At 39.2% G+C, this 26020-nt stretch overlaps 4 protein-coding genes across 5 annotated transcripts; 2 read left to right on the top strand and 2 right to left on the bottom strand.

Moving 5' to 3' along the window:
- Positions 1 to 2412: 2412 nt before the first annotated feature.
- Positions 2413 to 3570, bottom strand: LOC135936904 (thioredoxin domain-containing protein 17-like). Its single transcript, XM_065479911.1, has 2 exons — positions 3251 to 3570; positions 2413 to 2874 (listed from the first exon to the last, which is right to left on the bottom strand). Exons 1-2 carry the CDS (start codon positions 3450 to 3452, stop codon positions 2621 to 2623), a joined length of 456 nt encoding a protein of 151 aa, XP_065335983.1. The 5' UTR covers positions 3453 to 3570; the 3' UTR covers positions 2413 to 2620.
- Positions 3571 to 3592: 22 nt separating this feature from the next.
- On the top strand, positions 3593 to 4549 carry Srp9 (signal recognition particle 9). Its single transcript, XM_065479913.1, has 4 exons — positions 3593 to 3742; positions 4077 to 4158; positions 4222 to 4290; positions 4347 to 4549. The coding sequence occupies exons 2-4, from the start codon at positions 4087 to 4089 to the stop codon at positions 4440 to 4442; spliced, it is 237 nt and encodes a 78-aa protein (XP_065335985.1). The 5' UTR covers positions 3593 to 3742; positions 4077 to 4086; the 3' UTR covers positions 4443 to 4549.
- A 154-nt stretch (positions 4550 to 4703) lies between these two features.
- On the top strand, positions 4704 to 18550 carry LOC135935774 (uncharacterized). Of its 2 annotated transcripts, XM_065478329.1 has the most exons (25): positions 4704 to 4818; positions 5117 to 5329; positions 5501 to 5747; positions 6009 to 6455; positions 7345 to 7539; positions 7984 to 8121; positions 8170 to 8296; positions 8433 to 8583; positions 8637 to 8824; positions 8879 to 9023; positions 9925 to 10204; positions 10260 to 10453; positions 10512 to 10662; positions 10719 to 10900; positions 10962 to 11160; positions 11218 to 11354; positions 11858 to 12038; positions 12314 to 12683; positions 12741 to 12970; positions 15098 to 15523; positions 16045 to 16549; positions 16957 to 17203; positions 17414 to 17675; positions 18096 to 18284; positions 18342 to 18550. In XM_065478329.1, exons 2-25 carry the CDS (start codon positions 5144 to 5146, stop codon positions 18494 to 18496), a joined length of 5532 nt encoding a protein of 1843 aa, XP_065334401.1. In that variant the 5' UTR covers positions 4704 to 4818; positions 5117 to 5143; the 3' UTR covers positions 18497 to 18550. The 2 variants fall into 2 exon arrangements, with proteins under 2 accessions (XP_065334401.1, XP_065334400.1); XM_065478328.1 differs by having other exon boundaries at positions 15101 to 15523; positions 18096 to 18550.
- LOC135935775 (peroxisomal N(1)-acetyl-spermine/spermidine oxidase-like) lies at positions 18536 to 22816 on the bottom strand. The gene is made up of 7 exons (XM_065478330.1): positions 22594 to 22816; positions 22084 to 22540; positions 21865 to 22029; positions 20635 to 21058; positions 19942 to 20360; positions 19325 to 19591; positions 18536 to 18775 (listed from the first exon to the last, which is right to left on the bottom strand). The coding sequence occupies exons 2-7, from the start codon at positions 22152 to 22154 to the stop codon at positions 18577 to 18579; spliced, it is 1545 nt and encodes a 514-aa protein (XP_065334402.1). The 5' UTR covers positions 22155 to 22540; positions 22594 to 22816; the 3' UTR covers positions 18536 to 18576.
- Positions 22817 to 26020: the final 3204 nt, after the last annotated feature.

Below are 26020 nucleotides of genomic sequence, written 5' to 3'. Positions count from 1 at the left end.
CGTAATTACTTGGTTAAGCGTAGAATTGAATCCAAGAATTTGAATCCGCACAATTTAGACCCGGAAGTGCGTCGGGTCTATTGGTTAATATACAAAAGCGTCAAGGATGCGCATGACATAATAATGTTCCTGGCCGGAGAGAAAGAGAGAGGTGACATGACTGCGTATGCGTGTTACTCTCCTTATATGCGTGCGATGGTGAACGGTCAGAGAAGGAGGAAGGAAGTGACGCGCTTATCATACAGTTACGAAGTGACATCTTGCGGAGCGAAATAATACAAACTAGGATAACGCAATTCGGTGGAAGGTGCCACCGCACATTAGGATTTTAATTTTAGACAGCAATAGACTGTCATTTCCTAACTTCCAACCGTCATATTTGGGACGGTCAAATGAGCACGAATTTTAAGCCGTTTTTACCAAACATAAAATCCTTGCTCGCATTGTTGAGCGCATGCCTTTTGTGTGTGCACTTGCAATGTGAGAATCCGACCGATGTGGGTACATGACCGTAGAACACCACCGGCGAAGTCTCAAAATATGCGAAATACGCACAGAGCATTCGCAGTGTGCCTTGAGAATAGCAGAACATTGCCCATTAAAAAAAGAAACTTGCCTGCATCTCCCGGATTCCGGTAGGTAATACTCAAAATAATTCCGCCAATACCTTGTTCTAAAACAAAATTTTTGAATATTTAGCAATACTAGAGCTTATACTGACGTTAGATTGAAAACTGTAACTGACGCCATAATAAACTAAGGGTTTAATAATTACCAAGCAACTTTTGAATCGAATTACTTAAGCGTTGGTCTCATAATAAATTGTGGATATTTCCCGCAAAAAAATCAACTAACGTGGACGCCACTAATGCTAAATAATTATTATTCTTGTTTATTCTTGCAATGGTCAATACAATAAATACAATGAATAGAAAATTTAAAAGCAAGAAATGGCGAACAGTATATACTAGCAAAATAAAGCTAAAACGATCATTTACTAAGTAATATATGATGTAATATTATGCCGCACTGAGCCGCAAATTAAAATTTAATATCACTTATACTATCACTATACACTTGCCACAAGTACTTTTTGCAGAGGGAGGGAAATTCAGCCACGGTGCAGTCCTTGAGCTCGGGTGGCAGATCGTTCCACAGCTGTACCACTCTGAAGGAAAAGGCACGCTGGCCCAAAACACTGCGCGCCGGTGGCGGCTGCAGCCGCTGGTGCCGCTTGTTCGCGTCGCCTCGCAGCTGCCACCTCAAGGTGATCGCGCACGTTTGTTGAAATCGATGGTACCTCCCTCGAACCTTTTGAAGAAATTTAGGTCGGTGTAGTCTAAGTGCATGTTGATGGGCATGATGTTCGCCGCCTTGCGGCGGCGGCGGTTATCGGCCATTGATAAAGCGCAGTGCCCTTTTCTACACTCTTTCCATTTTATTTTTGTTTCCCTGCGTAGTTGGATGCCACGCAGGAAGTCCGTAGGTCAAGATCATTTTTATCATTTTTAATTTATTTTTTACTCATCAAGGAAATTTGTTTACTGATTTGTTATTTAATAAGGATATTAATCAGGTCGTTGGCTCGCATTGTTAAGGCACTCTCAGGAGTGTCAAAGCAATGGGAGGTATTTGAGCAGTTCGGAGATCTAACACTGGCTACCCATTGTCAGAGATGGCAAAAAGTGGTTAGTTTAGTGACTCGAAATGCTCAAATTGCTCAACGGGCTGGGACTCGCTACTTGCTGGTTCGCACCTTTCCAGCATGCGTGATTTGGCTTCACGGGACAAATGTCTAGCGTTTCAATGCAGTCCTCGGTGCGGAGGCAAGTGGCCCTTGAGTGGGCTGGGTCCCTGTGCGGCCTGGTGCGCACATGTTATCCGTTCGCGGTGTTATTGGGACCCGGGTTTCAGCATCCGTGCTAGTGCAGTGCGCGCCCATCCAGGTCCTCGGACAGGGATAAAAAGAGCAAAAAAATGCCTTGCACTTTGATATGACTTATATATTATTCACATTATTTATTTTATTGCGGCGATTGAGGAAATAGAGTAACGAGCTAGCTGATTTGAAACAGTTTCATGGGCAATTAATTTTCAAGTTTATTTAGTATATAATTTGATTCACTTTTAAATTGAATCAGCCATTAACTCTCCAAGGCCTTTTCCTGCGTAACTATTTGGAATAAAATTTCAATGTTTTAAAACATCCGATAAATAAATACATCAAGTTTTGTTAATGTTATTTAGTTTCTGTAGTTTCTATAAACTTGTCCTTTGTTATTCACAAATATTTTTACCCCTGAAATGAAAATAAGAATTTAAGGTGTGACGATATCTATTATATTCCGTCGTTTTCATTGAGTGGGGATTGTAATGCCTTAGTGATATTTTGGGAAATAAAGCAAGACAAAATTTGATATCCTCCACAACTATTCAGTTTTAATATCCAATAGATTTAACATTATCATCATCTCAATTTTTCAATTTTCCAGTCAAAGCAGTAGAGAGCGTCCAATATAGTACACCAAGCTACAGCTCTTTGTAAAACGTAATTAAAATCATACTCATTCTCATTTAACCCCCTTGGCATTTTCATCTTTTGTCATTCCCGAAAGAACTATTAATCTTGGTCTTGAGGGCAGCACTCATCAAAGAACTCCTTGATGGCGTCGATGTCTGCGCACTGCGCCTCGACCAGCTTGGGCTCCCTGTTGGGCCACTTGAGCATGGTCGGGATGCTGGTGAGTCGGAAGCGCCCGTCTGTTCGGAACACGTTTTTGGGGTTCTTCCACTCTTCACGCGTCAAGTACACGGTTATGAACGCCGATGGCTCCGGGGCTAGGCTCTGCTCCGCCTCTTCCAACACTGGATCAGCTGAAATGATACCAGAGGGATTTTAATCTTAAGCAAAAGTTGGAAACGAGTAAAATTGAGAATTACTTTGGAATTGGCTGGACTTATATCTTATATGGCGTCTTTTTTCAATATTAGTTCTTAAAAATTTTAAATACATGTTCAAGTTCCTTCAGGAAAATTATTTTTTTAACGTTGAAAACAGCTAAATCTTTTTCTAGATTTTTATAAATGAATACATTTTTTTTAATTAATACATCAAGTTGGAAAAACAATTATTTTTGACATAAAATTTAGTGGTTTACTGTTAATCTTGAGCCCTTTTTTAACCATTTTAACTCAATGCAGCAGCGGAAAAGCACAAAGAATATGTGACCCTATCAATAATGATATGTACCTTTTTCGCAGTCAGGGCACCAAGAAACACCGTTCTCGTCCTTGGTTCCCGACACAATGATGAAGATGGGAAAGTCATTGATCAAATGCTCGGTGTTTTCGTTTCTGCTGGGCGTCGAGGAAACTTGCATGGAAATATTTTTGAATTGCTCGATGGCAGCCTCCAACTCCTGCAGCGAATTGACATACTGGTGCACTGCCATGTTGGACGTAGACGTAAATTCTTGTACGTGCTTGTAGCCTGTTACACTCTTAACGAATGATAACAAATTCTAATTTTTTCTCTGGTTGTTTATATTTAAGATATTATGCCGAGTCAACTCATTCATATTTTCACATGACAGATGGCGCTCTGATTGGTCGGATTGGGGGGCGTACTTGACAACAAAGTTATTTTCCACGCCCCTTTTTAGAGTGCCAGCTGGAAGACTTTTGTTGATGAGGTTGATGATAGGAAGCGTTCCCGTTTTGTCACCTTTCAGAACTAGAAAAGGTATAAAGAATACTTTCAAATTTACTAAAATCTTATTGATATACAAACTTAAGATGTGCAGAAACGTTTAAAAAGTTATTGTGCTTGTAAATAGCCCATTTGAATACAGAATTATTAGCACGCTTGTTTTAACATGTCCATATCAACATGACATTGTGAGCCATGAGCTAAAGAGAAAAATGATATTTATTTACTACCTTTATTGTATCTACCATTGCCATAAATTTTAAAGATTACATAAATAATGTTAAATCGATTACTACTGCGTTGGTCGTGTTATGTTTGCCCTCATTTTGTATTCTGCTGATTGTCATGAAATATGTAATAATTACAGATTTTCCAAAATGACATATTTGAAGTCATGGGAAGAATTCCAGAAAGCAGCTGAAAAGCTTTACTTACAAAATCCAACAAAGGTATGCTCTCTTTGATGGTTTTTTCAGCACTTTTAAATTTTTAATGGTATTATCTTATTTCAGGCTCGTTACAACATTTCTTATCGCCACAATAAAGGATTAGTTGCTTTAAAAATGACAGATGATGCCACAGTAAGTGAATTGCTCCACGAAGAGTGTGCTAATTATCTATATTTTTGCCCTGGTAGTGCTTGCAGTACAAGACAGAAAATCAGCAGGAGCTGAGAAAAATGGAAATGTTTCTGAATGATCTGATGAGACACATGGCGTCAAATGAAAATTGAATGCTGCGGCGGAATTATTCTCTTCTTGTTGTATTATTTTGTAAGAACAAAATGTTTTCTTGTATAAGATGCATCTTTATAATAAAACATTACTGAAATACTATGTATATAGTACGAGAATTATTGATATTAATGCGCTTTCCGTTTATTAATTATTTTCAGTAATTTTTTAATAATCATCATAATTTGGACCTGTTTGGCACTACATTGTCTGAACGCATGGTCACTTTTTTACTTATCACATTCAAACTTCGTGCCTAAACAGGATTGGCTGCGTGGGAAATCCCCAGCCAATAGAAACGCTAGTCTCTCCTGTTGATATTTTTCGCCGGCATGTGCGTATTGAGAAGGCTGCAGTATTTCCCTCTCGATTAAGGTAAATTTTAAGGAATATGAGCCCTCCTATCATGAAACGCAAAGCTATATCTCTTTATCCTCGTTATATTCTTTATGTGAACTTGTATTTTATATAAAATCAGTCGCGTAATCGGCCAGAAACAAGAGGAAGCAAGTTGAAAATTTTGATGGTTTGCGTCAGTCATCATACATATGTACCCATTACGTGCACGATACATACATACACACTAACAATTAATGTAGCTTTTGTATCCAAATATTTAACATCTTTCCATTTGATTATATGATGTATGAATCCTGATTGAACCTGATTTTAGGTGATGTAAACCCACAACGCAGTCACCATGCCAAACTGCCCAAGAAGGTTGAGAGCGAGCAAAAATGAGAAGAGAGAGCAAAACGAGCAGGACCAGGAGGCACCTCCCACAGAAGCAGCCCTGCTGGACGCCACTCCTTCCACCCTGATAAAATTCATTAGAGAATCCACCGCGAAACTGGATGTCTGCGATGATCCCCTCCCGGTGCTACGAGTACGTTCCTCTGTGTCATTTTAAATTGAGTTTAAATTTGAAAATTCCGTCAAAAAGTATAATAATTATTACAAAATAGATTCCAAATTAATATGTTAATGAATAAAAAAAATGCCGTTCTGTATGGTGCATCTTACTTCGCTTATTTCCTTTAAAATTACAAAATTCCAGGGGATCATCAACAACTGCCCACATGAGCGTCTCACTGGAGATGAGGCGAGGAATTTTGAGGAGGCCGCCATCGACGCCGTCTTCAAGCTCAGCAGGGTGCTGCTCAACCTGATCACCACAAAGAGAGGCCCTGTTGCCCAGGTCGCTGCCCTCGCGCTCTTCAATATCATCCCTGCCGTCGTGGGGGTGAAGAAGAGCGTCCAATTCCTCATCTCATCCTCCAGTGCCCTCAGCAACATGTACACAAGTGAGTTCAATACAAATTTACAGTTCCGCAAAGAAATTTTGTTTCGCTAAAAATTGTTTTAATCTCAATTTTATCCAATAGATAATAGAAAATAAAAACTATTATAAATTTAATGTTCATCTCTAAATTTATAAAAATAGACACAAAAGGTTGGAAGGAGGAAAAGTAATTATTTAAAACAATGTTATTTAAATATATTTTAAACCATTGATAGTGAGTTAATCCACTCAAAATTTGAGTCATTCTTCTTTTTATTTCCAGAGCACTGGTCAAACGGAATGATCCACTGGGGCAAAGCTCCGAATTATGAGAACCTAGATGAAAACACAGATTGCTTCGCTCGGCTGCAGCGGATGCACTACCTGATGCGCATCCTCAACTGCCGCAAGGAGATGCTGGAGCAGCAGACCAGCATGCTGCGGGAGCAGCTCAAGAAGCACCAGATGTATGTGGCGGGTCCGAGCCGGGCGAGGAGCAAGCGCCGCTACCACAAGCGCCAGATGGTTAGCGCTGAGGACTTCCATGAGTTCAAGTCGTCCCTGAAGAAGGACTCAGACGATCTGGGGGACTGCTTCTCCAAACTCAACCTGGAGATGGCGGTCGGAAGGTGCAGGAAAGAGGCCAACAACAGCAGCAGCAGTTACCCCCACTGTTCCGGGGTTAAGATACCAGATGATGGATACTCGGTCAACTTCAAAATGGTGCAATGTTAGTTTCATGCAGTTAAAATATTAATACTGAACACCTATTTCTTAAAATAGATTTTTTAATATGACAAGGTTCATATTATGAGTAATTTTTTGTTAAAATTATACCGTAATTATACTGGTTTTTTACGTGGAACTATTCAAAGTTCTGTTTTTAACCATTTGTTTTACTATTAGAGATTTTGTCTCTAAAATATCACATTTCCAGGAGGTTGAAACCCTTTTCACGATCTTGGCTTCATGTCAAATTTAGATGGTTTCACTGGCACATTTTGATATCTGCCAAAATATATCAATATTGGGAGTTTTTCATTGTTAGTAACTCTTTGGAAGTCAGCAATTGACTTGAAATCTTAATGTGACTATACAGATTTTTTTAGTATTTATTACCTCTCCTTTGAATCATCTTAACATCACAGCAGTTAAACTTGGCCCAACTACTTGTTTTAAACTATAAAATGAACCTCCGTAAAATATTGAAAATTTTTAAAATTGAAGACTGATTTTTGTGAAAATTGTTATGAAAATTTGAGCTCGCTAAAATTATTAAATCTCAATAGGTTAAAATACATTTTTTGCTTTCTAGCACCTGGATATTTCATCAAGTGACTAAAATTTAGAAATTTTGCACGAAAAAAATCACCATATTTTGAAATATGGTTTCCAAGTTTCACAAGAGATTTAGAGGGGGTGATGGATCTAATTGTGGCTCAAATGTCTTATACATAATTAAGGCTTGATTGGTGTCTGTAAGTAAAGATGACGCATAGAAAAATATTAGACTGTTGTAAATTCCCAACTTATGTTATTGTTATCTTATTGTTCAGATTTTTTAGTTTTTATAATTTTGGAAATATAACTTAGCTAATATTTATGTTTTCTTTCCTTAGCTCCAGAGATCCTGCTGGAAATTTTCAAAAGTACCTTTGAGGACCCATACATGGTTATTCGCAAGGAATTTAACTGGCACGAGGAAAATGTGGTTGGGCAGCGGTACTGGCACAGCATTTACTTGCAGCTGCATCTCATCCATGGTGCGATGGAGGCACCTTTGTCCAAAGAAATATATGCTGAATCTTACGAGGGTAATGCGTTTCTCATCTGTCTTAAATAATTTAGTCCAGCTGCTCCCGCAGCATGTTAGTCTGCTGCTCCAGCATGTCCTTGCGGCATCTGCTGCTGCCTAGTGAAGCAATCTGTTTTCGTCTAGATTCTCTTAATTTGGAGCTTTGCCCCAGTGGATCATTCCGTTTGACCAGTGCTGTGGAATTAAAAAGAATACAAATTACAAATTTTGAGTGTATGTTTTTCTTTGGTTACAATATTTTAACTCACCATCAAAGGTTTAAAAGAAATTAAAAGTAAAATAATTAATTTTTATCCTTTGAACCAATCAAGCCTTGTTTTATAAAATTTGAGATGACCGGTAAATTTATTAGTTTTAATTTTCTTTAGAATTAAATTATGATACAAAAACAATTTTTTGCCACAGCAAATTTTCTATGATAAACTGGAATTCTATATTGCAGATTGGTCCACATTTTCCTGCTACCTCACCGTGATTGAGCGAGCCCTCCTCTGTCCTGCCTCACGAAACCATACACTAGCTCTGAAAACGTGGAACAACTGGCTTGACGTGTCCACCTTCTTCGTCAGTGTTCCTATGAGTAATTAGAGCTTTGATGTAAATTTTCCTGCCTAATGTTTTATTACAGAAATGCACAATATAAGACTCGCAGATGACGTGCTTAATGGCATTCGTAGGTCAATGTGGATTCTGAACAGTAGTTTCTGGGACTCGCAGATTTTCAGCAAAACCTTTGAGCTGCACAAGTTAACCAAGTAAGTATTTAAAAAAAAACAATTGGATCTAATAATTCACTAATTTTAATTCTCCATTCATTTTCTCATATTTAAAATTTAAAAAAAAAATCCTTATGAAATTTATCCAGTTTTGATAAAGTTATATCATTTGCAGGCAAGCTTTTGCAAATATAAAGAACCGCATCAAGGACCCAGAACTTCTGTCGTACGACTGGACTGAAGCGGTCTTGAGGGAGCTGCCCTGGAAAAATAAGCGGAAATTGCATATGCTGGCAAAAATGATTCCTCACTGGCAAGATCTTGATGTATGTTTACAGTGTTAGAAAGTTATCCATCCTCACTGAACAGTATTTTTTAGATTAAGAAGATCATCAAGAAGAAAAGTGGATTCGTCAGTTTTGCCTCGTATTTGTCTGAGGCTCTAGAATTCAATGAGTTGCGTGCTGCCTGCTCTGACGTGTTCAAAGCTTGTCTTGAGCGTCTCAGTGAGGAGCAGTTTGTCAGGGAATTTGTCCCAGTCGTAGAAGCCAGCTTGGCCATCAAAAAGTGATTTTACTGAGTTAATATTTTTGGTTAAAAATAATTATATTTGCTTATCAGACACCACATGGGCCTGGTGAATTACTGGCTGCCTGCCTTGGCCAGGAAATACCCAGAGGTATCAAAAAGTCTACAAGTTCAGGACATTCATGCCCGAATGGCTCATCTTGTTGTTCTGATCAAGGGACAAGTTCTTACGTTGAAGGTTTGTAATAAAAAATTATCTTGTTCTTTCCCTAAATTACATTTTAAAATTAAAGAACTTACAATAATATCATATAATTTCTTCTGTCAAATTATCACTAGAGTTGGGATTTCAAGACAGTTAACAGGCTCCATTTAGACGGCTTTAAAGCCAGCACAAGTGATTTACCCATCTCTTTTAGGTTTTCTTATTAAAAATACATTTTTGTTTTTTACTTAATGTCGAATTCAGGTGCTTTTTATATTAGATGGATTACAATTCATATGAATTTAAAACGTAAGTCATGGATTGAAATTAGACTCCTTAAGGAGTTTTACTGTTCATTTAATATTTTGAAACTTAAATACTGACAATCTAGCTCAATGAGACAACAAGATCATTAAAATTCCCGTTAAAATTGTTTTTTAAAATGAGCTATTCAATTGAACATCAAATTGTTTTACTCATCTCTACAAAATCTTCCAAAAAAGCCTGATGCTTTTGTTGAAATTTGCGTTATAAATATTGAAAGTTTGCTAAAAGTCTTAATTTATTTTCATTTAATTCTTGCAGTGACTAAGTTTTAGAATAAATATTCATCTAAATGAAAAGAACTGCAAAGAAATTACAAGTGCTAAAAAATTCAATAAAAATCATCACAATATATACATATATTATATGTATAGAGAGAGAAAACTGATTTGAGTCGCGTTCAAGGGTGAATTAGATGGTTTTACACTTACTTAGCGGTTAAGACATTTTTCAGAGTGACTTATAAGTCTTAAAACCCTTCTGAATTACTGTCTAAAAGTTAATCAGGTGCTCAGTAAAATAGTTAGCCCTCTTGAAATCAATTCTGAAATCCTAGCGTGTTTCTACCTTCATTTGCACAGACCGGTATATTAAAAAAATCTGAATTTAGGATCTCTTGGCGCTTGTCGACGAGAACGGGGAAATTTTCATCAAAAGCGCACTGCAGTCCGATGATGTGGTGACAAGAACGCGTGCCATGGTCGCTCTGCTGGGCGCTCCCAATTTCCTCGCTCAACAGTCTGAAAACCGTGAAATACTTGAGTCGGTGCTTGGCCTGCTGAAGGAGTTCCTCAGAGACAACATCACCGTCGCCTCGCGGCCTTCAAGAAATGTTTTCATGGGACTCTTCCGGGTCTTCTTCTCCTATTTGAGAGATATTATGTTGCAAGGTGAGTGTCTCGTTTGTTTGCGAAATTCTAGCTTGTATTAATTAATCATTTGCAGCCATGAAAGCATCAAAAGAGATCCAGTTCAAGCAAGCCAAAGAGACTGCCTCAATTGCAGGATTTTTGATCTGGCTGAGGAATTTCATTTTGGTTGGTCTTGAACTCGGTTACGGCTACCAACGGTCATACACGACGCTGTGTCTGCTGGAGACGGTCTTGAGCACCTTTGCCCCTCAGGAAAACAGTCTGAAGGTGACTTAATTGGAGGCTCTTGAAAGAAAGTGGCTTCTGTTACAAATTTAATTTCTAGGCCAAATCAGAGAAACTCATTAGAAAGCTCAGGTTAGAAGGGTGCTATTCATTTCTGGATGCGGAAATGTTTGAGGCGTGCCTCAGGTGCGTCATTTCCCCAGATGATGACTGCCAAGTCATGGCTTCCTTCATTCTGACATCAAACTATGGTTTGTTTTAAGAAAAGCTGCAGAGATTGTGACTATTTAAGAAATTTAAATTTCAGATTTTGATAAGTCAACAGTCTCCCTGAGTGAAGTGTCTGAGGAGGCCCTGCTCTTGTGCAGTTCCAACAAATTTTACATTGTTGCCGGTGGTTCTAATTTGTATTCAACTGTCACAACACTCCTCCAGTCTGACACAGAGGAATCTTTGAGGAAAATTTTAAGCCGAGCCAAAGCTGAATTTGTAAGTTTATGGAAATTTAAGGTCGTTGTTTTTAATTGGACTTTTAACAATGGAATTCCAGAGCACATTGAAGGAGGATTTACTGAAAGGAGCCATGGAGAATGGCCCAGTGTACGGATGCCTGGAAATTTTGTCCAACCTTCTTCGCTCCATCGAAAAGCCTAGCGTCAATTTGGATTGTCTGACCGACATTCTCAGCCTTGTGGAAGAGGTCAGCGATCACTTTGTGAAGGTGCTCAACGCCAAGTCCTCCTCGCAAGGTACAGTTTAAAATCACAACTCTATTAATTACTATTTGATGGGTCTTTGATTACCAGAGTTTGCCTCATCCTTTGAGGACATGGACTGGGCCATCGAAGCCGAGATAGACGAAAACTATTCTTTGGAGAACAAGACTCTGCACCTGTCGCCTCAGTTCCAATACGCTCTGAACTGCGCTTGGCTCAACCTCAAGGTAGGATTTAAAATTGATGTGTTTCTTCCCAAAGATTGCAAATAAACTTATAATTTTTATTTAAAGAATATATTTATGAACATTTCTGGCCCAGTCAATTCTGACGAATTATTTACAAAATGCAATGCACTGTTTTTTTTAAATATTCATTAACTTCTTGCAGTCAAAACTGAGTTGAATAGAAGCAGATTAAACGAAAATCTCTAGTTTAATGTATATGGAATTTACTAAAAGAAACGCAGAATGGTCTAGAAAACAAATTTCTTTTAAATGGTATTTTTCGCAGTGTTTTTCTTTTGATTCTGCCTTAACTCTAATTTTTTTAAGACAATATATGTCAACGCTGAATTGAAACATGTTTTCAAGGAAAATGTATTGAAACATTTTTTTCCTGCTTAGCTTTGCTAACTCTGTGGGATAAACGTCCAACGAGGAACTTTTTTGAAATGTGTCTGATGAGATGAGATTTTAGTTGTTCTACTTAAATTTTGCACATTTTGCAGACTTGCACAGAATTGGTGTCCATCCTAGGCCATAAATTCTGCCTGTTGAATAGCCCTGACGACGTGTTGTGGCGATGCAGTGTCGTCATCATGTCTGTCCTACAAAAGTGCAGACACAAAGGAGCCTTCGAAGCCTCGGGAGTCGTTCTCGGCACTTTCGTCAAACACACTTCCTTGATCGGTATGTGCTACCTTTCTCATCTTAAAAATATTAAAATTATGAATTTAACACAATAATGTTAAAAACTGCATAATAAATCATAAACGGATTATGGACTAGTCTTAGTTCTGTTTTAGTTGAAACTCGTAATTCGTTTTAACTTTTTAGCCTGCAATATTTTTGTAATTTATTATAACAATACCTCAACAAGAAAATAATTATTCTGCCTGAATCTTGTCGAGAGGGATTTAGTTTGAACTTTGAAACAACTAATTTAATATTATTATATTTCGCAGGAAGAGACATTCACAAAAAGATGCTGGATATTCTGATGTCGACGCTGCAGCTAACAGGCGCGGATGCACCGCCCCTGAGTCGTCGGTCGGCCGGTTTGGCGGTTGCAATTCATAAAATCGTCGCCTTTGACGCAGACCCTGACAAGGAGCTGCTTCACGCGACGCTGGAGGTGCTGGTCAGCCCAACGGAGGAGCCAAAGGATGAGGAGAGGAAACAGGCTGGCCTGGTTGACGATATCAAGACGCGCAAGATGCATGTGCTATACGTTCTGACCTCTGACGCCAGCATCAGCCAGCACGTCAACTGCCACCTGGAGAACATCGGTCAAATGGCCATGTACTACCTCAACGCTGATGACTGGGGAGTCAAGTGAGTAATAATTCTTCCCAATCGTAATAAATCCCTAATTTAGAAATAATGAATTAGAAACGCCGCAATGCAACTTTACGGGGCCTTTGTGAAGAAGATTGTGGCCCAGAGGAAGTCAAAACCGTCCGCCGATGACGAGTTTGACCCTGAGCACATTCTGTCCAGTGAGCAGGATGACGCTGACTGGGACATGATGGGCAATGGCCTCATCGAAGATCTGGTCGTGAGGTCGTCTTACCTTGTCACTCAAGTGCTGGCCATCATCAGGTATCCACCAAGTGCTGAAGGTTTGTAAATATTTTCTCATTGGTTGTAGTGCTTTGCGCGGGTCGCGGGTTTGAGGGTTGAACCCGCAAACCCGCACCAAACCCGCGGGTGCGGGTCCGGATTTTGCAAATCCAATATGGCGGATTGCGGGTGCGGGTTGGTGTTGTGCGGTTTGGTGCGGGTGCGGGTTGACTCGGCAAACCCGCAACTTTTATGTAATTGACCAGTTGCATAAACCTTTAGTTATTGAAGCCGCCAACAGATGGCGCAACCAGAGACTTTTTTTAAAAATTTTGTTTTAAGCGGTTTTAAGGCATTTTTGCTGCGAATTCAGACACAATCTAGCCATTTTGCTTTTTTAAATTATTTGCTTTTTTTGACGTGCTGAAAACCAAAATCGGTTCAGCCATTCGCCGTAGAAACGTTGAAACATCTTTTTTTTATTTCAAATAATAGTTTTTCACGATTCTACGGCGATTGGCTGAACCGATTTTGGTTTTCAGCACGTCAAAAAAAAAGCAAATTAATTGAAGAATGCACGGTAGCTAGATTGAGTCTGAAATCGCAGTGGAAGTGCCTTAAAATCGAAAGTCTACGGTGGCGCCATCTATTAGTGGCTTCAAACATTTAGGGTTTAAGCAACTTGTGAATTGAGCCAAATCTCTGAACTCAACAAATTGTTGTCCAGGGGTCGATGGATTTTGATTAATTTTTTTGCTTTAAATTTGCCCTAATTGAACTAAAAATCAGTTGAGAAAACCCCGACTTTCCAATTTTTGCGGGTTTTGCGAGCGTTCAAAGATCAAAATCTGGGAATTTTGAGTACTTCATAACTTTGCTCAGAATGGTCCTAGAACAAAAATTAAAAACCCCGTAAACTCGTCTTAACGGTCTTAACAAGACAAACAACTTTTATCTTGACCTCAAAGTGGTAGGTCAAAGGTCAAGGTCACAAAAATTAATTTTTAGATTTTAAACTCAAATTTGAAAATGAATATATTGAAATTTTTATGGTACGTATTTTTTTGTAAATAGGACCACCACAATTCGAGATTCGGGTCGGGTGTACAAAGTTTTTTTATCGAGACGGGTGCAATAAAATGCTTAATGAGCACCAAATCTCGAATTCTGCACTAAAAATCTTTAAAAAATGGTTTTTGAAATTCGGATGATTTGAAGTCGACATTTTTTGGTCAATCACCGTTTTTACCTACCTCGACAAACAAGGGTTTTCGAATTATTCATTTTTAATTAAAAAAATGAGGAAAAAACGCCATTCCAAATTTTAACGTTTTTAACTTAATTTATGTGTTCTACAAAACGGTTTTGAAAAAAATAAAAAATTTCTATATATTTATTTTCAAATTTGAGTTTATATTCCAAAAATTATTTTTTTGAGACCTTGGCCTTTGACCTACCACCTTGAGATCAATATAAAAGTTGTTTGCCTCGTTGAGACGAGTTTACGGGTTTTTAATTTTTGTTCTAGGATTACCCTGAGCAAAGTTATAAAGTACTCAAAATTTTGACCTTTAAACGCCCGCAAAAGCCGCAAAAATTGGAAAGTCGGGGTTTTCTCAACTGTTTTGCGCGGGTCGCGGGTTTGAGGGTTGAACCCGCAAAACCCGCACCAAACCCGCGGGTGCGGGTCCAGATTTTGCAAATCCAATATGGCGGATTGCGGGTGCGGGTTGGCGTAGTGCGGGTTGGTGCGGGTGCGGGTTCAAATTTTGAAAAAGATATGGGTGCGGTTTGGGTGCGGTACGAAATAAGCGGGTTCGGTGCGGGTTTGGGTTGAAAATTTGTACCCGCGCAAAGCACTAATTGGTTGCATTCTTAAATAAAGGAATTTTGTATTTTTTAAGCATAACTTGGTACCACATTTCTTATTAAATAAGTGTTTGTGAATATAAGATAGTTGATGGGCCAGAATTTCAGCAATTTTCTGAAAATTTTTTACTTATTATTGGCCTGCTAATTCGTCAAGTGAACCCCCCAAATATACTTATCTGTGGGATGTACAATTCACACAAATTCTCTCTGGTCAATCATCCTTCAAATACTCATTGGATGCAACCCAAAAATATTTTTTAATTAAATTTCACATTGCTTTTAAAATTGATTTCATACAAAGCACCCCTATTTAGTAGGTCAATGCACGCAGATTGTACCGTGCGTGAACAAGCCGGACGAGCACGTGATCTGCTGTGTGCTGGGTCTGCTGCAGCGCCTGACGCCAGGTCCACCGGCCATGTGGACGGAGGAGCAGGGCCACCTGGTCAACGACGTGTGCTACTACTGCTGGCAGCTGCTCGACCACCCCAGTTGGCTGGTGCGCAAGCAGGCCGGCGAGTGCGCCGTCGCGTTGGTCAACCGCTGCCACTACGCCTCCACCCTGCGGGCCATCAGGGACGACCTGGAAAAGGCGTCGCGTAACAGGCTGCACGGACTCATGATGATGGTCTCAAGACTTAAAAAGAAGTGCGCCTTTTTCAGGGAGGACAAGCGCAAGCTCGAGGCCCTGCTCAAGGACATTGACGGGAAGATTACCGCACGGCTGCTCGTTGATTTAGGTTAGTAACAACTGTGATAATGTTGGATATTCATAAAAATATATTTGCCAAATTACGCTTTTATTTTTTTTTTAGCGAAGCTACTGCCTTTTTTTAACTCTTGGCTTTTGTTAAAAATCATCTGAGGCTTCATAATATTTTAGTATTTAAAAAAGGATAAAGAATTTTCAATATAAATTATTCTGACATATTTTAAATAATAATGCTATTAAATTCTCCAATTCAAACAATTTTTGCCTCAATGGATTTAATTAATTTTTTGTTTTTTCCCAGCAAATTTGAAAACTTTGAACACCATGGACTATTTTTAATTTGTTGCGTGAAACAAGTGCCCTTTGAATTGATAAAAATTGATATTTTAAGCTTAGAAAACCCGAATTTAAATTACTTTGGTTAATTTATAAACCATTTTAGCTTGTAAAAAATTACTTTTGTAGCTAATTAATTCTTGAGAAATGTATAATTAGAAAAGAAATTTGACATTAGTAATTTTAATTTATAGTATCAATACATTTTTTCAGCTGATGGACGACAGAGTGCTTCTTGCCTGACCTACAAGTACGCCACCGTCGAAGGCGTGCAGAAGGATGTATTATTGAAGCTCCTGCTACATGTGGCTGAGACGCACGAGTTGATGGTCGTGCAGAACCATTGCCTGGTACTCCTGGCTTCAGAGTTGGTCGAGCAGACAATGGTGCAGCATGTGGAGTGGCTGCCCGAGATCATCGCCTTGTGCAGCTCCTTGGACAGCCTTTGGAGTGTCCTGGAACACCTTCTGCAGTGCCTGCTGCGGGTTGGTTTCGAGTCGGAGGCAGTCGCTGAGCAGTTAGAGATTGCTCTTGAATTTAAAATTGGCTTAGGAGGAAGTAGACATGATTTGCTCGCCCTCATGAAACCCATCATATTGTGGAAGAGAAGACATGCGGCTGGCATTCTTGAAGAGCTCGCTGAAGAGAGCATTTGGCAGAGGGGTACAGCACAAATTTATGCTGTTGAGAGCCGAAAAAACCACATAAGAATTTTGAGGTATTATAATTTATTTATTTATTGATTGTATGATCATTAAAACAATATAGTTACGATTTTTAACCATTATATTACTGTGCTTTGTTCTCATTTTTGACGGTTGATTATTAATTTCTAAGGTTCTGACCATAAAATGAGCACGATTTGCAACCTAAAAATTGTCTTAATCTGCCAAAATTGTTTAAATGTTATTGAAGGATTGTGTTCAAATGAATTTTAGGGTTCGATCGACGCTGAAAAAAAACGTTGAATCACAAATTTCTTTGAAATAAAATCATAATTCATCAAACAAGTTTTGAATGCCCCACAAAAATCGATAATATTTTTAACCGATGCTCTTTTATTTATTTTCAAGCGTGGCTTGAAATAAGTTTTGAGGAAACTTAGGAATCATTCATGTGTTTCAGGATGCTGAAAGAGAGCGAGTTTGTTGGAGATGAATTCGAGTCTCTGTCGCTGACGTATTTGGCGTACACGGTTATTGAGTTCCTAGCGCAAGGAGACGTGGAGGAGGGCAGCAAGTTGCTGTTGGAGCTGTCCAACCTCATGCTCTCTTGCGTGGAAAGCAAAAATGTGCCCGAAATCGCGGTTGTCGGGCCTGCCCTTAGGGTCATTAGCCCTGCGTCGTGGCAGCTTTGCTCAATCCTACACCAGGTAAGACTTCCCTTGCAAAATTATTTTTGTTAATATAAAAAATAATTTATATTATTTGTTTAAAAGGCTAAGTTTGGTTTTCCACCTAGAGATTTTTTTACATTTGTCATATCTCAAAAAATGTTCTACTGGTCTAGTCGTTATTACATAAATACCTGCGCAGGTTAAATTGGAATATTAACATAATTCATAATATAACAATTCTTTTAGCGTCCAGAAATGATAGAAGTTGGGAAGATAGTGCTGAAACTTACCCACCTACTGCTTTTGAATCAAAACAACGAGGCCGTCAAAAGCATCTGGCCGCTGAGATCGAAAGAGTTGTACGTGTGCGGGATCAACTCTAGCAAGTGTCTGCGAAAGCTATACGAATTGGCCCTGGATCGGTTGCTGCCTGTTGAGGCGCTCGAAGAGTATTTGTGGAGCTTGTTGTCCATCGACCAGCCATACCTAGCAACCGTCCTAGAAGAAGGTATGAGAATCAGGGTTTTTTGCAATAGGGTGGGAAATTCACAAATGCACTTTATTTTTTTACGTGATTCGTTAAAATTCTGTGATTTGAAAATAAGGTGAAATTTTCCAAGAACACTTAATTTTTGTATTTTTTTTTAATTTGTCTAAATTGAGACACCCTAAATCGTAATTTTATTTCAAACTTCCCCTAATTTGCAGAGAAACTATCGTAATTCTTGTTTCTTTTGGTTTTCATCTGGTACTGATACAGAAGCACTTATGCATCGGTGGGGAAATATTGTGTGCCCAGAAATAATAATATAAAATAGTTATCTACATCCTATCAACTGAATAAACGGGAATTTTCCTACACTTTATTTAAAAAGTAAAGATCATTATAAACATTTTTCAACCCTGCTGTTATTTTATGTTCTTTCAGACTTAACCAGCCCATTCAGCCACGTTGACGAAGTGGAGCTCGACTTTTTTGAGCACATCATCGGCGGCTTTCACTCCATTTGCAAAGCGACTGACTCGAAAATGACCAGCCAAGGTGTGCCAGCGGTTGAGGACGTTGAAAAGGAAATCGGATTTTTGGACGAGATCCTACGCAGCATCAGAGACCAAGGTAAGAAAATCCGGGTTCCCATCATAACTATTTACTTCAATCTGCTTTTATCTGCAGGCAAGGAAAAGCAGACGCATTTGAGCGTGTCCGTGGCTAAACGCAAGCTGTGCCTTAAGGTGTTTCTCCTGGAGAAATTCTACTCGCAGAACTTAACCGACAGACTTCTATGCGGAATCAGTTTGAAGAGCCTCACCAAACTCTTGGACATTTAGAGCTGTGTTCAATTATAAATAATCGAAATAATACATCCATTGAAAACGAGAAAACTGCTGGATTTTTATTTCCGAAAAATTCACCGCCGCTTTGGCTTTGAGGATGGGCAACGCTTTTCTTGCTCAGCAACAGCGTCGATGATCCTGTCTGCCTCCCGCACTCCGCTAAGCTGGGCTCCATGCAGGGTGCCAAGGTGGGCTTCGTTGGTTGCTTCGCCGGCGAATAGCACCACTGGCCTCTCTTCGTCATCCTCCTCGCACAAGGGCTCGGCAAGGGTCCTGGTTTTTAAATTTAGTTTTGGACATTTCAGATAAGCTTTTGAAGCAAGAGTGATTTTTCCCAAGAATTAAGTAATATCTAGGCAAATTACATTATTTTCTATTCAATTTACAAATTAAAACATAATATACCTCTAGCGTTTTTAGCATCATTTCTGTGAATTTGAACGAGTAAGCGGTTTTATTGATTAAAAAATTCAACGTTAAATTGTTTAATGTTTTTTTTTTTAATAATCTGCAGTCAAAAGGTTTAAAAAAAACTATCGAAATTCCGACAGAGAATTTAAAATTTCACAGAAAAATGGTACGCACCCTCTAAAGTTACCCTTTTTCGTGGTCAGGCTTCCCGCGCATTCTAAACGTTTTTTGCACTTTGACTTTGAGACAGAATTTAGAAAGATTTTAAATGAGTTGCTCGAGTTTTTAATAAGTAAAAGGCATTTGTGTCTAATGTAAACCAAACGCACAGAAACATCGTTGTCGATCGTCTTAAAATTCCCAACCTGTTATTCAATCTTTCGAAGCTATTAAAATCCACTCTCAGCATACCTGATGTGCTCGGGTCTGGCGTCGACGCTGAGGTAGGCCGAGCCGCCGAGGAAATTATGGTCAGTGCACCAGGCCGAGCGGACCACCCTGATAGGCTCGGGGATGAGCGGATTGCCGGTATGACGACGCAGCAGCGCAGTCACATCCTCGATGATCTGCTGGTCGGTGGTCTCCTCGAGATGGAGGGCGCCAGGCCCGGCAACCAGGCCGTGCAGCAGCCGCGGGTTGCCTCCCAGCTGCTTGAGGCCGGTGAGGCACGCAAACCACCTGAAATGTTAAAAATTCTTGAATAATTAAAAATGTAGTGAACTGGAAAAACTGTTAGTTTGCCAATTAGACCGAACTTTTAAAATAATTTAGTGTTACATCGAGAAAATATGCCGTTTATTTAGTTTCCAGGCTCTCTTAGAATATTTGCAGGAGGAAAATTACTTAAGATGAATTATATAGCTTTTAGAAAAAGGAGAGTTTCCCTTTTTTAAAAATTATAAAAAGCAGTTGCTTCAACAAAAAATGAACAGCTTTTTTTGTCAAACTCTGATAAATTCAATTGTTGCAATTGTATAAGCGCAAAAAATTGGGAAAATAATTTTAAAAACGGGGTGGTAAGAACAAACCTGTTATCACTCATCTCCTCTTTGGCGAAAGCGAGCTGGACCACCTCGCCTCCGGTGCTGGGCACCCAGAAGGGCTGCTCGAACTCGAGGCACAGCACGTTGGAGCGGCCAACGCCCAGCCTGTCGATGGCCTCCAGCTTTTCCTTGGGCAGGTTGGGCAGCAGCCGCGCCGCGTGCTGCTTCATCACGCCCAGCGGCAGCGTGCAGAGTACAAAATCGGCCGGCAAGATCTCGCCCGAGCAGCAGATAACCTTGGCTGGCAAAGGGTCAACTGGCTCCAGAAAGCTGCCCCAACGCACCGTGCACACCGGCTGCTCCAGTCTGAGTGCGTCGCTCGGCAGGTCGCGCAGAAGGGGGGAAATCAGGGATGCGCCTCCCTCGGGAAAACTCAGCTGCCCGCCGGGGATGATCGAGTGCGTCTGAAATTTTTCTTTTATTTTCTATTTTAAAATAATTTTAGTCTTGCAAAGTACGTTTAAATTTTACAATTTTTTTAACTCCAGCAAAGCCTGGCAGGGTGTAAAACAATTGTTTATTATCTAAATATTTTCCTAAATAGTAGTTTTGAAAATAAAATTAAAACTTAGCAGAAAACAGAATCGATTCAATTGATTATTTAAAATTCTTTTACATTTTTATTTTATTTTCATCGCCACGCATTCATTAGATGATTTGAGTCTGGAAAATAATTACCTCGATATGCTCGGCACTGACTTGGCTGAGATCCTCGCCGACGATGCCCCTGAGTGCAAGCGTGAGGGCCTCGTGGACGCGGCGGGCGTCGTCCAGCTCGTGGCTCTCAACGACCACCGCCTCATTCTGCAGCGCATTTTTAAGGCTGTCGAGCAGCGACGTGTTGGCCGCCGGCTTCACCTTGGCCAGCGCATTCGAGAACGCCGTCCTGGCCGCCTCCACCACGCCCAGCGAGATTGGCCGGCCGTCCGCAGCATAGATGTGTCCGAAGGCGGCCTGAAGCCGCGGCTTTGGGCCCTTGATCAGCTCCTCCCTGGCCGCCAGGGTCACCGCGCTGTTGGCCAGGCTGGCGTCCTCGAACTGCTGGGCGCCCAGCTCTAAGACGCTACCTCCCACCTGACCAGTGTGTACTCGCCCTCCCGCTCTGGGAATTTCAATAAATTAATTTCTTAATTTAAAAAAAAATATATATATATATAACAATCAATTAAAAATACAGGGAAATTTCCAAATTTGATCACATAACAAATACTTACGTGGCCCATTTTTTACTGCAAATTAAATTTTTTAAAGATTTTTCGACTAAATATTTTCAAACTTTATTTTGAATTAAATTCAACTTGTAGATTAGGAAATTTGACATATTTATATGATTTACCGGCCCCTGTAAAAGGTGGCTTTAGAAAAATCAATATACCATTGTAAAAGAAATTTGGTAAAAAAAATAATTCAATTGCATCAATCTTCAGTGAATGCATGCACTTTTTGCTCTGCAAGTGTTGTAAAAGTTACAGAGCACGAAAATAAGTTTTTTTAATCTAAAATAAACCATCGAGTGACTTGCTTCATTATTTGGTAATCAACAAAAACCAAATTTAAACCTTAATCAAATCTTATAATTTGTGCTAGTTTTCCAAAGCAAATTGCTAAAGTTTTTAAATTTAAAATTTTCTACCATGATTTTTTTACAGTTACGTTACAAAAATTAAATGAGATTGATAATTTTTAAACCTCGTTAGTTTTCCTGTGATTGACGCAGCGTAAAATAGCTATGCAAATCATTGTTTTAATAATAAAACAAAATACAAACCCAGCTCTAGAATTTTCGCATTTTAAATAAAAACATAGCCCGAGTTTTAACAACTAGATAGTTTTTTTAAATTAATTAAAAGTAGAACGCTTTTGTTTAAAATAAACAGTGGTGATATTTTCCATTGTGTAAATTAATACCGGTTTGAAGCTTCAAGAATGGTGACGTTCTTGAAGCCCTGTTTGGTGAGCCGTTGCGCAGCAGAAAGACCGGCAATGCCTGCCCCCAGAATCACAACTCGTTTCGTCTCTTTGAATGGCAGCCGTTTCTTCTCAGTCCCATCTCCTGCTGCTATATTCTTGAACCTAATTTTTATTTGAATAGAATCTACATACTGAAGAAACAAATTTTAATCATACCTTCTGGGAAAATGAAAGCAGGCTGGCCTTGCAATCACCTGAGACCGACAAATTCGTGACGTCAACAGCATTTTGCTGACGAATTTAATTACGAAGGAGAGAAAATATCAAGCGAACTTTCTGTATTTGAACTTTTTCAACAATGCGATTGAAGAAATTAATGATTTTGTTGTTATAAAAATTGAAGAATCGGACATCAAACAGATAATTTCACTGTTGCAATTTACTCAGCTCCACTTGATATTAATTGAAAATTATGCTAGGCAATTTCCTCCATAATCTAATTTAGATTCAAGTATACTTAAAAAAATCTTGTGTGAGGAGCATTAGGACGAACACCAGCCAGAATTATGGCCGCAGTAAAGCTCTCCGCGCTGACCTTTAATGGATGCGATGGCCTCTATTTACTGGTCATTAGGATATGGACTTTTTCAGCCAAAAACCCACATAAAAGGGTCTTCACGAGAGCAAAATAACTGCCGTTTTTATTAAAAGTGACAACACACTCACCACTCCGCCTCCATCAAAAACATAAAGCCCTCTCCTACGTACAAGATTTAAGAGCCCAAACACTCGTCTGCTTCTTTGACCTTCCAAAATCTCTTTTTCAGGAAAATTTCCTGCTCAATTACAATTAATTTTTTGTGCTTTTCCAGGAGAACAATTTGCCAATTGGAAAAAGAGCAGGGTGCCACAGCGGCTGCGAACGGAATAATTGGCGAAGTGCGCGCATAAAATATCGCGTGTTTGACGGCACATAATTGCTAGGTGCGTTCTCCAGACGCGGAGCGTGTAATTATCCACATCCCGTGCACGCCCATAAAAATACCTCCGAGCGGATAAAAAAAATAATTCAACTCGCTGGAAATAGAGCAATATTTCCCTTCAGGAGCTGCAGTCACGTTGTTTTTATGTAAAAAATTAAGCCGGCACCTCCAGGAATAGGCCTCTTATAATTAGTGCGCGATGAGGGGCTTAATTAATGCAAGGTGAGATCAGATTGTAATTGGGCCACGATCGCAGAGAGGAAAAATAGAGCCGTTCGACCCGATTTCTTCCTTTCCGGCCGATGAGCATGTGTGTCAATCGCGGGTATGCAACCGGCGCGACACGTACGCCAAACGCGTTGCGTCGTCGTTGTTTCCCAAATTGAAATAAATGAAGAGGCGTATTCAATACAATTTAGTTCATACAATTTTTATTAAAATTAAGATTTTCCAATTACGTCAAAGAATTTTGCCGTATTAACAGAGATTGCAAATGAAGTATTCTTTTAAAATTGTAAAATTTATAGTGTCTGAAACACGTAGAGGATTCGTGGCTGTCATAAAAACTAAAAAATTTACATGTTCAGCTCAAAATTCTGAAAATCAAAGTTCCATTGAAATTTTTGGAATCGGTCACCGTGTTAGCCATCAAGCGGTGGACAATGAAAGCGGCCATATTGTGACATCATCAGCGTCATGGCCGCTGGTGTTTAGGACCCCGTCTTGATTGTTGTTCCCTGTTGATTATTTGTTTAAATTTGCATGACCATAAAAGGAAAGATTATCAATCATTACAAAACTTGACATTTCTCCTTATAGTTTTACAACCCTGAGCAATGATGACGTCATAATGTACCAACCACTCCCTATAGTATGCGTTTTTTGCTAACGTAGAGGCCGATTCGATACAATCCAACGACTCTCTGATTTTCAGAATTTTTAATCTCTCATAAAAAATATGAATTTTCGTCTTACTTGTCCTTTAACTCTATCCATTTCAAGAAAACATTTTGATGTGATATATTGCCTCAAATATTGACAGTCTGGAAAAGGTCGAGCAACAAAATTTTACGAGCTAGCTGTTTGCCGATCGAGGAGTCTAATGAAAGTGTCATCCAGTTTGTTTTAACGAACGAACAATGCTGGCGCGCGAGCAGGGTGTGGGTTGCTCCGCTAACTCAGCTTTCGCCCCCTAATCCCGAGCTTTTAATGAACCCGCCGCGGTGCAATAATCCCTCGTTCGCCATCGCCCACCTCGAATTTTAGTCGGCGCCGTCCTCGAGCACTTCGAGGAATCCGCTTGGATGGATTGATGAAATGTTGATTTATTGAGCGTGGATGGAAACACGTAAGGCGGGAGACGTCAAAATTCTGGTAATAGCTCCCATCCAGAAGTAAACAGCTGCATAACTTATTTTGTCCATTTTACTGCTTCAAAGAGTAATAAGAAACGGAAATTTGCATAACATATCAAATGAAAGATGTTGAGAGTTTAATTTGACTGTGATTTGTAACTATTTTTATTTTACATTTAAAATGGGTGTGCTTTTAAATATTCATTGCACTGTAAAACTGCAATATCTTTCTTGTCAGGCAAAGAATATGCTGAAAATCACTGGTACAACATAGTCATGTCAGCGGAGAAAAAACAGATATTTACTCTGAATTCTAATTATGTTTCAACCTCTGTCAATAAACACCACCCCCATAATTTGATAAAATAAAGCCAATGATTCCAAAATTAGAACACAATTTATCGAAACCATCGAAACATGGAATTAAATTAAACTCTTTGGCAGGAGGGTATGTTTTTGGTGCTAGCAGGATGGTCCGTTTTTGGTGCTAGCAGGAATACACTTGCATTAATATCACTGACTGATATTTAAATTAATTAAAATGTGTCAACATGCAGCGAAAAAGCAAAAAATATCGTCAATTCTTTACTGGTTGGTATGAAGAAGTTCAATAAGATATATTGCATTCAGCAACAGCAGTTCGGTATTGAAGTCGTGTCATCAAATACATGCACATTCAATCCAGTTTAAAACGAATTTGCTCTCGCAACTGCCGATTCTCTGCTGGAGAAGCGTCGTTTCAATTTCGCGTGTTGGCACCTAGTTGTTTGCTCAAGTGAGAATAAATGTACACACGGCTCGTTCCTCCCCCGCATTCAATGCGGAACGCAAATCAAACACTTTGGTCAGTGCCAATTTCACTCCAAAATCGACACACATTCACGCGACGATCGCAAAATCTGTAAGCCTGGTAAAGGCGGCTCCCTGTTTTTCAAGCCAATTAAATTTTAATGATTGTTTGCTTAAATTCGTGAACAAACAATTTTAAAATCCACGCAGGAAAAACAGGGTTAATCTATCAAAATTGATTTTACCCTAATTAATTATTTTTTTAATCGCCAACTGAGAGCAAATAAATCAGGAAAATTTTACATCAATTACGAGCAAACTTCTAAACTTCAAATCAGCGTGACGTGATCAATCGCTATGGTGATTGATCCTTTTGTAAATAATCACCTGATATCTGCTACGCTAAAAAATTTATGAATGTTAATTACTTCTCGGAGCAATAAAAATAGCTGTCCAATGAAACTGGATGATTTATTTCTGGCTGTTATGAAAATTGATAGGGAATAAGCTGAGTGCGAAGGGCTCCAAAAATACCTGGTGGGAATCTCGGCGAGGTATCCAAACGCATGTCGTAACCCCTAACAACTCGGTAAATAACAGCTAAGGTGAGCAATCCCAATTTGGCATGCGTCAACACACGCGAATATTGCCAAATTTCTGTTACATCTGAGCAGCTGATTTTTACCAAAGGAAATTAATACGGAATTTCTGTTACTCCTATCACAAAAATAAGAAATAATGAGTTGTTAAAATTACTTGTAATTGAGGCCATAGCAAGGGCAAGTGGACAGTGCTACGACACAGTAGCAAAAATACATGATTAGTTCGAAACAGCTCGAGATCTTTATTTGTCATGGAACCTTTTTTCGCAGGTGTGTAATGATGCAGGAAACAGTACCTATAATTAATTTAAATAAATTGTTTTAATGTTGAGAAGTCTCACCAGCAACACTCTTAGTTGAAGCCATATAAAATATAGATCTATATATCACAACCACTGCAGCATCAGTGAGTTCTCGTCGACAT

Source organism: Cloeon dipterum, chromosome 2 (genome assembly GCF_949628265.1).
Source record: "Cloeon dipterum chromosome 2, ieCloDipt1.1, whole genome shotgun sequence".
In the NCBI taxonomy this organism is placed as follows: Eukaryota; Metazoa; Arthropoda; class Insecta; order Ephemeroptera; family Baetidae; genus Cloeon; species Cloeon dipterum.
Note: the sequence above shows the minus strand (reverse complement) of the source record. Positions and strands in the feature narration are given on the sequence as shown.

Bases quoted from the DNA above. Each gene is read 5' to 3' on its own strand.
- Srp9 (XM_065479913.1), top strand. From the start codon at position 4,087: ATGACATATTTGAAGTCATGGGAAGAATTCCAGAAAGCAGCTGAAAAG. The intron at 4,159-4,221 runs GTATGCTCTCTT...ATCTTATTTCAG, and splicing joins ACTTACAAAATCCAACAAAG to GCTCGTTACAACATTTCTTA. The intron at 4,291-4,346 runs GTAAGTGAATTG...TTGCCCTGGTAG, and splicing joins AAATGACAGATGATGCCACA to TGCTTGCAGTACAAGACAGA.
- LOC135936904 (XM_065479911.1), bottom strand. From the start codon at position 3,452: ATGGCAGTGCACCAGTATGTCAATTCGCTGCAGGAGTTGGAGGCTGCC. The intron at 2,875-3,250 runs GTACATATCATT...GTATCATTTCAG, and splicing joins GTGCCCTGACTGCGAAAAAG to CTGATCCAGTGTTGGAAGAG.
- LOC135935774 (XM_065478328.1), top strand. From the start codon at position 5,144: ATGCCAAACTGCCCAAGAAGGTTGAGAGCGAGCAAAAATGAGAAGAGA. The intron at 11,161-11,217 runs GTACAGTTTAAA...TTTGATTACCAG, and splicing joins CGCCAAGTCCTCCTCGCAAG to AGTTTGCCTCATCCTTTGAG. The intron at 17,676-18,095 runs GTATGAGAATCA...ATGTTCTTTCAG, and splicing joins AGCAACCGTCCTAGAAGAAG to ACTTAACCAGCCCATTCAGC.
- LOC135935775 (XM_065478330.1), bottom strand. From the start codon at position 22,154: ATGCTGTTGACGTCACGAATTTGTCGGTCTCAGGTGATTGCAAGGCCA. The intron at 20,361-20,634 runs GTAATTATTTTC...GAAAAATTTCAG, and splicing joins TCAGTGCCGAGCATATCGAG to ACGCACTCGATCATCCCCGG. The intron at 19,592-19,941 runs GTTTGTTCTTAC...TTAACATTTCAG, and splicing joins GAGGAGATGAGTGATAACAG to GTGGTTTGCGTGCCTCACCG.